Below are 10410 nucleotides of genomic sequence, written 5' to 3' on the forward strand. Positions count from 1 at the left end.
GGTGCCATTATTATGCTCCTAAAATATATGAGCAACCCAATTCCAGAATCCCATTTGGAAGGTCTATTATCAGGAGCCACTTCTGGTACCTAAACCTATGTCAGTCAGGAAGAAATAGATGACACTGAAATTGGAATGATTTGAGGAGGGTTTAATAAAAATGCTATTTACCAAGATGTGGGCTGGGTGTGGAGAAAGCATAGGGCTGCTTTGGTACTCTGAGGCTAGTGACAGCATGGTGACCACCCTTGGACCCGAAGGAGCAAGGACAGAGTGTGGGTCCCCAAAACTGGACGGAGAGAGTCATGGAGAGGGCCACCTGGAAAGGAAGTGAAAGCCATTGGTTGAGGGCTGCGTCCAGGCAGAGGTATAAGGAGGCAACAGAGAAATCAGTACTTCACCCTAACTACTCCCTCTTTCCAACACCCTGCAGGGTTCCCCCATGTCCCAACCCAACCCAAAGCCAGAAGACCTGCAATCTCATTGATGTGATCCACAAAAGAATGGAATGTGTGTCTGCAGGGACAAGCTTGAAATCTTTTCTTCTGTGGTTCCTGAGAAGTTTTCATGTCAAAGACTTATAAAATGAGTCGAAGAGCGAACACTTTTGATATTGTCTGGAAGCGATTGTGTAAGATCGGAATTCTTTGTTCTTGGAATGCTTGGTGGAAGAGCTGTTAAAGCTCCTGGAGACTGGAGGATGCTTTGTGGGAAGGTTTTCCATTACTCACTCAATTTTTTAAACAGTTTGAGGATTTTTTAAAAAATTTTTCTTGCAATCCGGTAAGTTGGATTTTAAGAAATCCGTCCACTTCTTCTAAATTAAAGTTATTGGCATAAGGTTCTTATTTTCTTCTTGGTGTCTGCAGGCTCTGTAGTGATGTCCCTTACTGGTGCCTTTTTTCCTTTTTTCATGGTCAGTTCAGGCGAGTTTCAGCTTCTTCGTAGGCTTGCCAAAGAACCAAATTTGAGCTTCTTTAGCCCTTTGTCTACATATTCTTTTCTATTTCACAAACCATAGCTCTTTATTTCATTTCTTTTACTATCACTGGGCTTGTTTTGCTAGAGTAGAAAAACTTGCAAGGATGGAAAGTGGACAGGAGAATATTCCAAGCAGGTGCAAAAAGTAAACAAAGTCTGGGAGCCAAGAATGAGCATGGGGGTAGGAACACACAGGCCAAGGGCCTTGCCAGGTATTCTATCACAGCCCAAGCTGTTCCCTCCTTGCCACCGTGCTCATTGGCACTCCCCCCCCCCCCAACCCCAAGCTCCTAGCTCAGACCCCTTGCAGGAGGGAGCCAGGTTCAGGAACAAAGAGCCCACTTCATTGCTCCACTCCCCACCCTGTCCTATCAATGATCTTTCCTGAAAACAAGGGGCTTAGACAAATCAGTGGTTTTCAGACCGTATCCCTCTGGGCCTGAGTAGCAGAAGGGAGCACCTATATGTGATGGGAGGAGGCCGGTCACCAGAAGCTGGCTTTAATTTGTCTGCAGTATGAGACTTCCACCTAAAACTTGCCTTGGAAAAAGACATCAGCTACATGAAACTCTCTTGGTGATTATATGTAAACAGACTGGCTTTTTCTCCCAGTGTCACCCCTCACTCCCCATGAGACGTTGGGCAAGTTATTTAATCTCTCTGTCCCTCGGTGTCCCCATCTGTAAATGGGCATGATAATAATAGCGCTTACCTTGTTAGGACTAAATATGTAATAGGGGAAAGTCCTTAGCATAGGAGTTCTTTTCTATGGTTTCTTTTCCATTTTGGAGAAAGCAGCTCCTTGGATCACTTACTAGGGTGAGTGCCAGCACATCTGTGTTCTGTCTTCATCTCTGTGGTCTGGGCGGCTGGAAGGAAACAGCGCCTACCCTCCTACAGGCCACAGCTTTTGCCTTGCATTTCCTGGAAAACTCTTTGGCAGCCCAGCCTCCAGCTTAGTAGATTCAGGATACACACTAAGAATTCAGAATCTTAGTAGATCCATCTTGACTTGACTGTACCCTGGCCAGGCAACGATCCCTCTGGGGGCCCCCATCCTCTCTGCTACCTACAAAGGCAGACAGGGCAGCCAGAGCTGCCAAGAGGCTGAGATAAACCCAGAAACCAACAGCTCTTAGGCTGAAGCTCACATCTTCCCCCTCCAACAGGAAAGTGTCCACAGCGCCTCTGTGTCTGCTGCCCACGGCAGCTGCCATCAGCACCCAGGTGCTCGCTCAGCCAAGTAAATTCAATCTTTCTCTCCACTTCCTTTCCTCTCTCTCCTTCCCTATGTTTCTCATCTTCTAGGAAGGCCTAAGCCAAAGTGACCCACTTCAGAGACTATCAGAGCATCCGGGGTCCTTGGAGTCTTAACATCTAATTTTGGAGACAGAAAGGAGAAGCCTAGGTTGGCGACAGCAGGCAACGTACCTGCCCCCTCCCACCTCCAGGACACCGCAGAGCCGGAATAAAGCCTAAACCCTACTGCAAATCCAGGGCCTTTTCTTTGACCCCAGCTGATCGCCCCAAACCCTGCAGGTTGGGGGCCATATCCAGGACCTGTCACTCTGGCCCCCCTCAGTCAGCAAAGACGTGTCCCCAACATGCAGAATCAACCTCAAAATCTCGAGCCACATGTCCCTGGTCCCACCCCCTCACGGGGTGGCGGGCAGGAACACTGGACCTGGGGTGGAGAAGACCCACTTCTACCTCTTAGCTTTCCTTCCCCTGCAGCATTCAAGCTGAGAAAAGCCTGACATCTCAAATGGTTTTTCTCTGTGACGTTATTTCTAGATGCACTCCGTGACCGGTTCACCTGCTGTTTCCCATTTAACCATAAGAAGATCCCCTTGCAGAGGCTGAAGAGCTATGGAAGCACCAGTAGCCAGTGTCTGTAGGCAGCTGTCCTGGAGGTAGAAAAACCCTGCTCCCCTCCACCCTCCCCACCTCATCTCACCCCTTCCCTTTCTTCCATCCTCCCCCATCCTAAGTTCTGCCCCACAAGACAGACATAGACTAATTTGACATGTCATACTCAGGGGATAAGATCCAACCAGACTATGTAATCCAAAGCCTCCTATTATTACATCAGGGACAGGCCCAGAGAGGGCCGGTAACCTCCCACATCCTCCTCGCTGAATGGGTGCCAGCTCACACTTGGGTGGTTGCTTTGCTGGATGCCAGGCCAGCTTCTCCCAGGGCGCGGCGAGAACAGCAACTACCCCCAGAGGGCCTCTCCTTCCCACACCCCTCTGACTTCCTGTCCCAGGGCAGCCCCTCACCTGTAGCAGGTGGGCCTGGTCATCCCTAATGAGTCATCTCTTGGATAAAACCCTCCAACATTTCACCTAACCCTGCCAGCCCACCTTCATCCACAGCTTCAGAACCAAATTGACCAAGGACATCGGTGCCAACCCAAAGGAGAAATGGGTCTGGAATTATATGAAACACCTGGGTCAGAAACCTCACACCCCGAAGACTTGGACTCTTTCGGCCACACTAAGACCGAGCCAGAGGCTGAGAAATGATTATTCTCCCCCAGCCTTCCTGTCTCTATCCTGGACTAAATTGACCTGAATTTTCAGATAGGGTGCTTTCTGTTTCCTGATGCAAAATGTACTATGTCTTAAGTAATATTGAGTATTATTTGAATTGTGGCTGGTTGGGGAGTTATTTTGAATATTGGTGATCTCTTTTTTTAAAGCAGGGCCTTGAGCCACTTGGCTCCTGTCGTGAGCCCCAGCTCCTTCTCCTGTAAGCTGTGGGCAGTGGGTCTTTCTCCTGCCTAACTCCCCAGGGGTAATGAGCATGCCTATGAGAGCCACGGCGATGAAGGGCTACTGCAATCTAGGGAGGACAGCGCCTGGTGAATGTGAGGTGTTGCTAAATGTGTTATTATGGAAACATGAATGCAATTGTAGGATGGCTGACTTTTGGCAGAAAATACATTTTGCTTAAAATCTCTGATACAGTAGTAGTGTTTTCTTCAGGGATAACTCCCAACCAGTAGGTGTGCTCTCAGGTGCAGGTGGATGGCAGAGGGTGCTAGAGGAATACGGATGTAGCCAGGGCCTGGCTGTGTGGCTAACCTGGGCCCATCTGAGTGTCAGGGAGGGCCTGGCTCATCAGCCCAGGATATTCTAGAACCATGGCTCCAGTCCCCAGCATTAGCTTCCAGTGGGTCTCCCTGCCCTCGTCCTCCACCCTGGAGTAATACAGCCAGTAAGCGCGCTTGACACACCCCCTGGTGGGGGCGGAGGAGGGGGAGGAATCAGGTGACCCCGTCCTGATTAGCATCAGACTTGACGGCAAAGATGGGACTTGGACAGATGGGCCTTGGAAGATGGTGTAGCACCGTCACAGCAAAGACTCTCCCGGAGGAGATGCGGGATGGAGAAGAGGGGAGAGGGCCTTCAGGGAATATCCCCAAATAGTCAGAGTAAGGGATCCAGAATGGAAAAGCCAGAGACCTTTGGAAAGGAAGGTTGAGGCATGGTTATAGAGGAATCGGAATATCAAGGTGGGAGTTTGGAGTCAGCTCTGAAGTCTTTGGAGCGATGGTGAGGGCAGGGTGTGGGGTGCCGGGAAGAGTAGCCTGGGATCGGGGCCGAGGGCAGGATGGGGTTGGCAGGGGGGCACTGAGAGCAGCCTACTGCAATGGTCCATGTGAGGGGTAGCCAGCGAAGCAGGGCAGTCCTGGGGGCGGAGGGAAGAGATGGCCTAAGAAGTATGAGCCAGATGTGCTGCGTGTTGAATGCCGGGGAAAGAGGGAAAAGCCCTGAGACACAGGACAGGAGACCATCTCCCCTAAAGCCATCAAACCCTGAGACCCAGAATTCACTGCCCTCCTTTGCTAGTCTCCCTAGAGTCTCATGTTACACAAGTTGGAGCTTGTGATTGTCCCTCTTAAAGGGACAGGACCTCCTCTTCCTCTCTATCCCCTGAGGGGCCTCCTGTTCTTCCTGAGACTGCCTCCCTCCTCTGTACCATTGATTTTTTTTTTTTTTAACTTTGGGTTTATTTATTTATTTATTTATGGCTGTGTTGGGTCTTCGTTTCTGTGCGAGGGCTTTCTCTAGTTGCGGCAAGTGGGGGCCACTCTTCATCGCGGTGCGCGGGCCTCTCACTATCGCGGCCTCTCTTGTTGCAGAACACAGGCTCCAGACGCGCAGGCTCAGTAATTGTGGCTCCCGGGCCCAGCCGCTCCGCGGCATGTGGGATCCTCGCAGACCAGGGCTCGAACCCGTGTCCCCTGCATTGGCAGGCAGACTCTCAACCACTGCGCCACCGGGGAAGCCCCTGCCTCCCTCCTCTGGATGACTTGTGTTGGCATCTTCATCAGACGTGGACCCACCAATGCCTGGACCCTCCCCACGGCCCTCCCCAGGAGAAGGCCCTGCTAACCAACTCTGCAGGCTCTGTCCGGTTGAGACAGGGTCCGGGTATCATGCTGTACCACACAGTCACGTGGCATCTGGGGACTCGGGGAAGAGCTCTACCCTGGGAGGCATTGTAAGCAGCTTTGGGCAGGAAAGCGCTCCCTGCAGGAGGTCCCTTTTGTCTTGTTGCTAAACTTAAACCAGGCACCCCCATGCTCTACTCGCCTCTGGCCCTAGCACACTTTTCAAACCTTTTGATCACACAATACTTTGCCTAACTTGTTGGTTCTTTACATAGATCAAAGAAGCAGAAATGAAGAGTAAGTAATTAACTGAGGACCAGATGGCTTTCCCAGCTTCCCCTTCAGTAATCTCTCGAAAGAACTGCTAACAAGAGAGCATCTAAAGAAAGATCACGAGGAGTCGACAAGCTTGCACACAAGCCTGCACACAGTGGGGGATGGTGATGACTCTGACCCCCTATTTCAGTGATTAACTGAGATTACTTCCCTGTTTCCCCTTAAAAACTTTCATGGCCGGACTTCCCTGGTGGTGCAGTGGTTAAGAATCCGCCTGCCAATGCAGGGGACACGGGTTGGAGCCCTGGTCCGGGAAGATCCCACATGCCGCATAGCAATGAAGCCTGTGTGCCACAACTACTGAGCCCACGTGCTACAACTACTGAAGCCCGTGCACCCTACAGCCCGTGCTCCGCAACAGGAGAGGCCACCGCAATGAGAAGCCCGCGCACCGCAACGGAGAGCAGCCGCCGCTCACTGCAACTAGAGAAAACCCGCGCGCAGCAACGAAGACCCAACATAGCCAAAAATTAATTAACTAATTAATTAATTAATTAATTAACTAATTTATATTTTAAAAACTTTCATGGCCAAGCAGAATCTTCGGAGGTGGTTTTGGGGGGACACTGAGTCCACCATCTCCCCAGATTGCCAGCATTCTGATTAAAGGCAACTTTCCTTTCTAGCAACACTTGTGAGTTTGGTTTTGTAAGCAGCCGAGCAGCGGGAACCCTGGGCTCTAACGCCAGATCTGATCCTGACTTTCTGCATGTCCTCAGGCCTGGGGGTGTCCCTCTCCAGCCCTCAGTCACCTCATCTATACAATGGGGCTAGCATCGTCTTACAGGCAGATGATGCCCAAGATCCCTTCCAGCTAGGGCATCATCAGCCTCTGAACCCTCTGGGCGGGGGTGATGGGGAGCATCCTGCATCCAAATGGGGACCCAGCCCCGCAGATAATCTACATCACAACCCAGAGTCCACGCTTATGCCCCAGGACAAAGGCAGTCAGCTGAGAGGTGTAAGTCATTTATTGGCTCCTATTGATGAGAAGTCAGTTCTCCTGGCACCAGGTCCAACAAGAGGCACAGGGAGGCAGAAGTTGAAGATTCCAGAATTTAAGTATATAAAGTGCGACAACATAGCTTATCAGGACCCAGCAGACCCTCTGACGTGAGCCGGCAAAGTTGGGGCAGAAGGGCTGGTGTAGGGTTGGGCGTTGAGGGGACAGGTAAAGCCACGTGGTGTCCGGAGTCCAGGATGGAAAGGAATCAGCTCATATTTCCTTTCACTGGCAGGGGTTTATCCTTTTTAAATAAGCCTGAACCCATGATTTTGTCTGTGAGACACAAGCCTCTCGGCCTCCGTTCAGCTTCAATCTGTAGGCAGAGAACAAAGGAAGGGCTAAGTCACCTGAGCCACCCCCTGGGTGCCACACACAAGTCCCATCACCCCCTCATTGCTCCTGGGTGCCCCTAAGCTTTTCTCCCGGGGCCTATAAAATGAAGTCGTTGCGTAAGACCTACAGTTTGTACACTGGGAGGAACACCCAAGCTTCAGGGGCAAGGGGTGGGGGGGCTTTTAAAATTGCATTTCCTGGACCCCTTTTGCGAATTCATTGTATCAGGGTAGAGTGAAGGCTGCAGACATTCTGAGGATCTGCTAACATGGAAAATTCCCCTCCTAGAACATCTCTGAGGGCCCACCTGCTCCATCTTTTCATGTGTCTGTGTCCATCTGGGACCCCTAGTCATCGCCTTGGATGTGTGTGTGTGTGTGTGTGTGTGCGCGCGTGCACGTGTTTCTTTTCTGATCTGCCCACCTCCCAAACTTGGCTATTGTCCAAAACCGTAGATCAATTCTGCCTTTAATTATCTGCAAGACCTTAGACAAATCTCTCCAATTCCCTGAACCTCAGTTTTCACGATAATGAAAATGTGTGCACCAAGAGAGTTAGGTGAGATAGTAATATACACGAAAGTGCCTTATAGACACTGAGTGGCAAGTGTAAGCTACCTCACTGGAGCTTCATAACGACCCTGTGATGCAGCTGTCGTGTTTACGCCACTTCACAGGTCAGAAGTGCAGAGGAGCTACCCAGATAAGGAGGTTCAGAAGACTTACCTGCCCAGAGTCACCCAAGACTATAGGTTGGCAAATCCAGAAGCAGGAACTAACTGAGAGCCCCTCACTCTTACCATCACACAGTAGTGCCTGGAGCTTTTAAGCTCCGGGCATAAAATATTAAGATATAACACTTGGCGCCTGGCAGCTCCAAGAAACCCATGCCACTGCAGGAGCACAGCTGTTCGTCCTAGCGCCCACTCTCAGCTCTGCGCCCAGATTTTGGCCGCCTCACTAGTTTGGTTAAAAAAAACCTTAATCCGGTGGAACATCGCCACCTAGCGTCTGCTATTCTAATTCCAGGTGGGCCGGTTTCTGTCCTCCGGAGAAGGGAGTCAAGGATGGAAGAGGATACAACCACTCACATTAGACGGTTTTTGTAGGAGCAGGTGGAGCTGGTGTTCTTGTAACACTGGATTCTCTGCAGGGACATCTTTCTCTCCACCAATGTGAAACAACAATTGGAGGCTGGCACATGCACTAGAAGAGAAGCGCAAAAATGGTTTGCATCCATTTCTCAAGCTGGACTGAGTTCCTCTCAGCCAGGATGGGGAGAAAAACAAAAACAAAAAACCCTTCCAGGACAGGCTCAGGCTTTGGGATCACATCCAAAGGGCACTAGTGTCTCATCAGCCACCCAGCTCTGTATTTAGGCAGTCAGGGCACTGGGGTTCAGATCCCAGCTCCCCACAAAACAGCTGTGTGGCTTTGGTCAAGATGAGCCGTCCCCTGGGCCCCAGACTTCCCAGCTGTAAAGCAAGACTCTTTAGACTGATTTCTAAAGGCTATTCTAGTTCTGACATCCCACCACTAGGGTGTGGTTCTGCCCTCATATTTGGGTTCAAGGGCCCTGAGACCCTGGTGAGTCTGGTTCAACAGCAGTCCACTATTTGGGGCAGGATTAGGGACTGTTTTAGGAGCTCAGACTGATGAAATGACCAGGCAAGAGCTTCCAGGAACTGACAAGCTCCACGCAATCCCAACCTCGCCCTCCACCCTGGTCCTCAGCTCTGACCCGCAGCTCCCACTCTGCCAGTGTGTAACCCCCCCTACACACACCCCACCCTCAAAAGGCTTGCATTTCAATCCTGGCTCCTTCCTCCTAGTTTGACCGTTTGCAAAGCCCCTTCCATATGTCTGCTGTTAGGTCAGTATTCTGTCATCAGCCTTAGAGGGTAGGCATTATCAAACCCATCTTACTGATAGCGAAAGCAGAGTTTGGGCAGTAGAGTAACTTGTCCAAAGTTAGCCAACTGTTAAAGCCCCAGATCCTGACCTCAGACTCTGCCTGTTATCTGTTACACAGTGGAGGCGAGACCCCAGTCAGTCCCTCCTCTGGACCTCAGGCCTCCAGCTTGGCCTCAATGACCTCACAGCTGCCCTCCATCAGTCCGCAGAGTCTGGACGAGGCTGACCTCCTTTGGCTGAAAGCAGCTACTCAGCGGTCTGTGTTGGCCCCAGACTTATGGTTCTCCTGCTGTCCCCCTGCCTCCGAACAAGTCCTCCCTTCCTCCTCTTCAGGGAGAATTCTTTCTGGAGGAGTGGAGATGAAGGCAGTGAGCTCAGGGTGAGCCCGCCCCCAACCCCAGAGCACCTGCCTGCGTCTCCGCCCTCCCCAAGGAGGAGCAAAGCGACTCCAGCCAAACTCACTGCTCTTGGCACCCACAGCCTGTAGCCATGCCCCGGCCAGCAGCAGGGACACCAGAGCCGCGGTGATGATCTTCATCTCGGGACGTCCAGCTCAGGCCTCCCTGGAAGGGGTCCCTCAAGGAGTCTGGTGGAGTGAAGAGCTGCCCTCTGGCCCATCCTGCAGAGCCCAGAGCTTTTATTAGAAGACCTGGGTGGGGTTTTCCAAGCCCCAGTGCAGAGGTGGGGAAGTCACAGGAAGAAGAGATGGTTACTCACGTCCAGTGACCACATGGAAAACTCCTTTCCTCACCTCTCCTGGGTGGTGTGAGAGGTGTAGGGAAACTTCCCCAAGCGCAGGAGCAGATAAAGATCTTGAGAGGCCGAATAGAAGCTGTCCCAGCTGAGTGGGAATTGGAAAAAGGTGAATGAGAGGAAGTGGCCTGTCTGTGGTTCCTCTGAGGCCATGCCTTTCCATCCAGGGATGGAGCTACCGTCCCAAGAACGTGGTGGAGCAGGAGAGCTCTGCACCAGCACTGAGACACACGTGGGTTTGAAGCCCAGTTCTGCAAATCAGTGGATGCATAAACTCGCCCGAGTCACATCTCCTGTGCAAGATGGAAAGAGTAACTCGTGTCTCACAGGTGACCGAGGAGCATTCAGTAAGATCCGTTCTGTCAAGGGCCTGGCCCAGATAGTTGCAATTTCTATTTTTTCAATCACTCAACACTTTTCAATCGCTTGCCCTGTTCTTAGTCCTTGGTTAGCCCCAGGGAAGACAGCTACCGATGACATGCAAGCCATTGCATCACAGCTAAATAAGGAAAAGCCGGTTGGTGTAAGGACAGCAGGGGATATGCCATGTGGAGGGCACAGGGGAGGACTGAGAGCTGCCCACAGGGGAGAGGCCTCCCAGGGGAATGTTCTTCAAGCAGAGCTTCCTGCAGGAAGGCTGAAGTGGAAAGGGGCCTGTCCCCAGAGGAAAGAGCTTGTGTAAGGAC

At 51.5% G+C, this 10410-nt stretch overlaps 2 protein-coding genes across 2 annotated transcripts; one reads left to right on the plus strand and one right to left on the minus strand.

The window, feature by feature from the left end:
- The first annotated feature begins 235 nt into the window (after window positions 1-235).
- LOC114238844 (C-C motif chemokine 13-like) lies at window positions 236-5110 on the plus strand. Its single transcript, XM_057536225.1, has 4 exons — window positions 236-273; window positions 2151-2224; window positions 2776-2875; window positions 3360-5110. Exons 1-4 carry the CDS (start codon window positions 236-238, stop codon window positions 3556-3558), a joined length of 411 nt encoding a protein of 136 aa, XP_057392208.1. The 3' UTR covers window positions 3559-5110.
- A 1837-nt stretch (window positions 5111-6947) lies between these two features.
- On the minus strand, window positions 6948-9509 carry CCL1 (C-C motif chemokine ligand 1). The gene is made up of 3 exons (XM_007190335.2): window positions 9434-9509; window positions 8149-8263; window positions 6948-7038 (listed from the first exon to the last, which is right to left on the minus strand). The coding sequence occupies exons 1-3, from the start codon at window positions 9507-9509 to the stop codon at window positions 6948-6950; spliced, it is 282 nt and encodes a 93-aa protein (XP_007190397.2).
- Between the last annotated feature and the right edge of the window lie 901 nt (window positions 9510-10410).

The sequence above is a fragment of the Balaenoptera acutorostrata genome, chromosome 20, assembly GCF_949987535.1.
Source record: "Balaenoptera acutorostrata chromosome 20, mBalAcu1.1, whole genome shotgun sequence".
NCBI classification, from domain to species: domain Eukaryota; kingdom Metazoa; phylum Chordata; class Mammalia; order Artiodactyla; family Balaenopteridae; genus Balaenoptera; species Balaenoptera acutorostrata.

What these genes read in the sequence shown, in the direction of transcription:
- CCL1 (XM_007190335.2), bottom strand. Translation starts at nt 9,509, where the DNA reads ATGAAGATCATCACCGCGGCTCTGGTGTCCCTGCTGCTGGCCGGGGCA. An exon ending in GGCTGTGGGTGCCAAGAGCA is followed by an intron (nt 8,264 to 9,433) that starts GTGAGTTTGGCT and finishes CTTCTCTTCTAG; the next exon opens with TGCATGTGCCAGCCTCCAAT. An exon ending in TCCTACAAAAACCGTCTAAT is followed by an intron (nt 7,039 to 8,148) that starts GTGAGTGGTTGT and finishes CTCTGCCTACAG; the next exon opens with ATTGAAGCTGAACGGAGGCC.
- LOC114238844 (XM_057536225.1), top strand. Translation starts at nt 236, where the DNA reads ATGGTGACCACCCTTGGACCCGAAGGAGCAAGGACAGA. An exon ending in CCCGAAGGAGCAAGGACAGA is followed by an intron (nt 274 to 2,150) that starts GTGTGGGTCCCC and finishes CCCCTCCAACAG; the next exon opens with GAAAGTGTCCACAGCGCCTC. An exon ending in AGCACCAGTAGCCAGTGTCT is followed by an intron (nt 2,876 to 3,359) that starts GTAGGCAGCTGT and finishes CTTCATCCACAG; the next exon opens with CTTCAGAACCAAATTGACCA.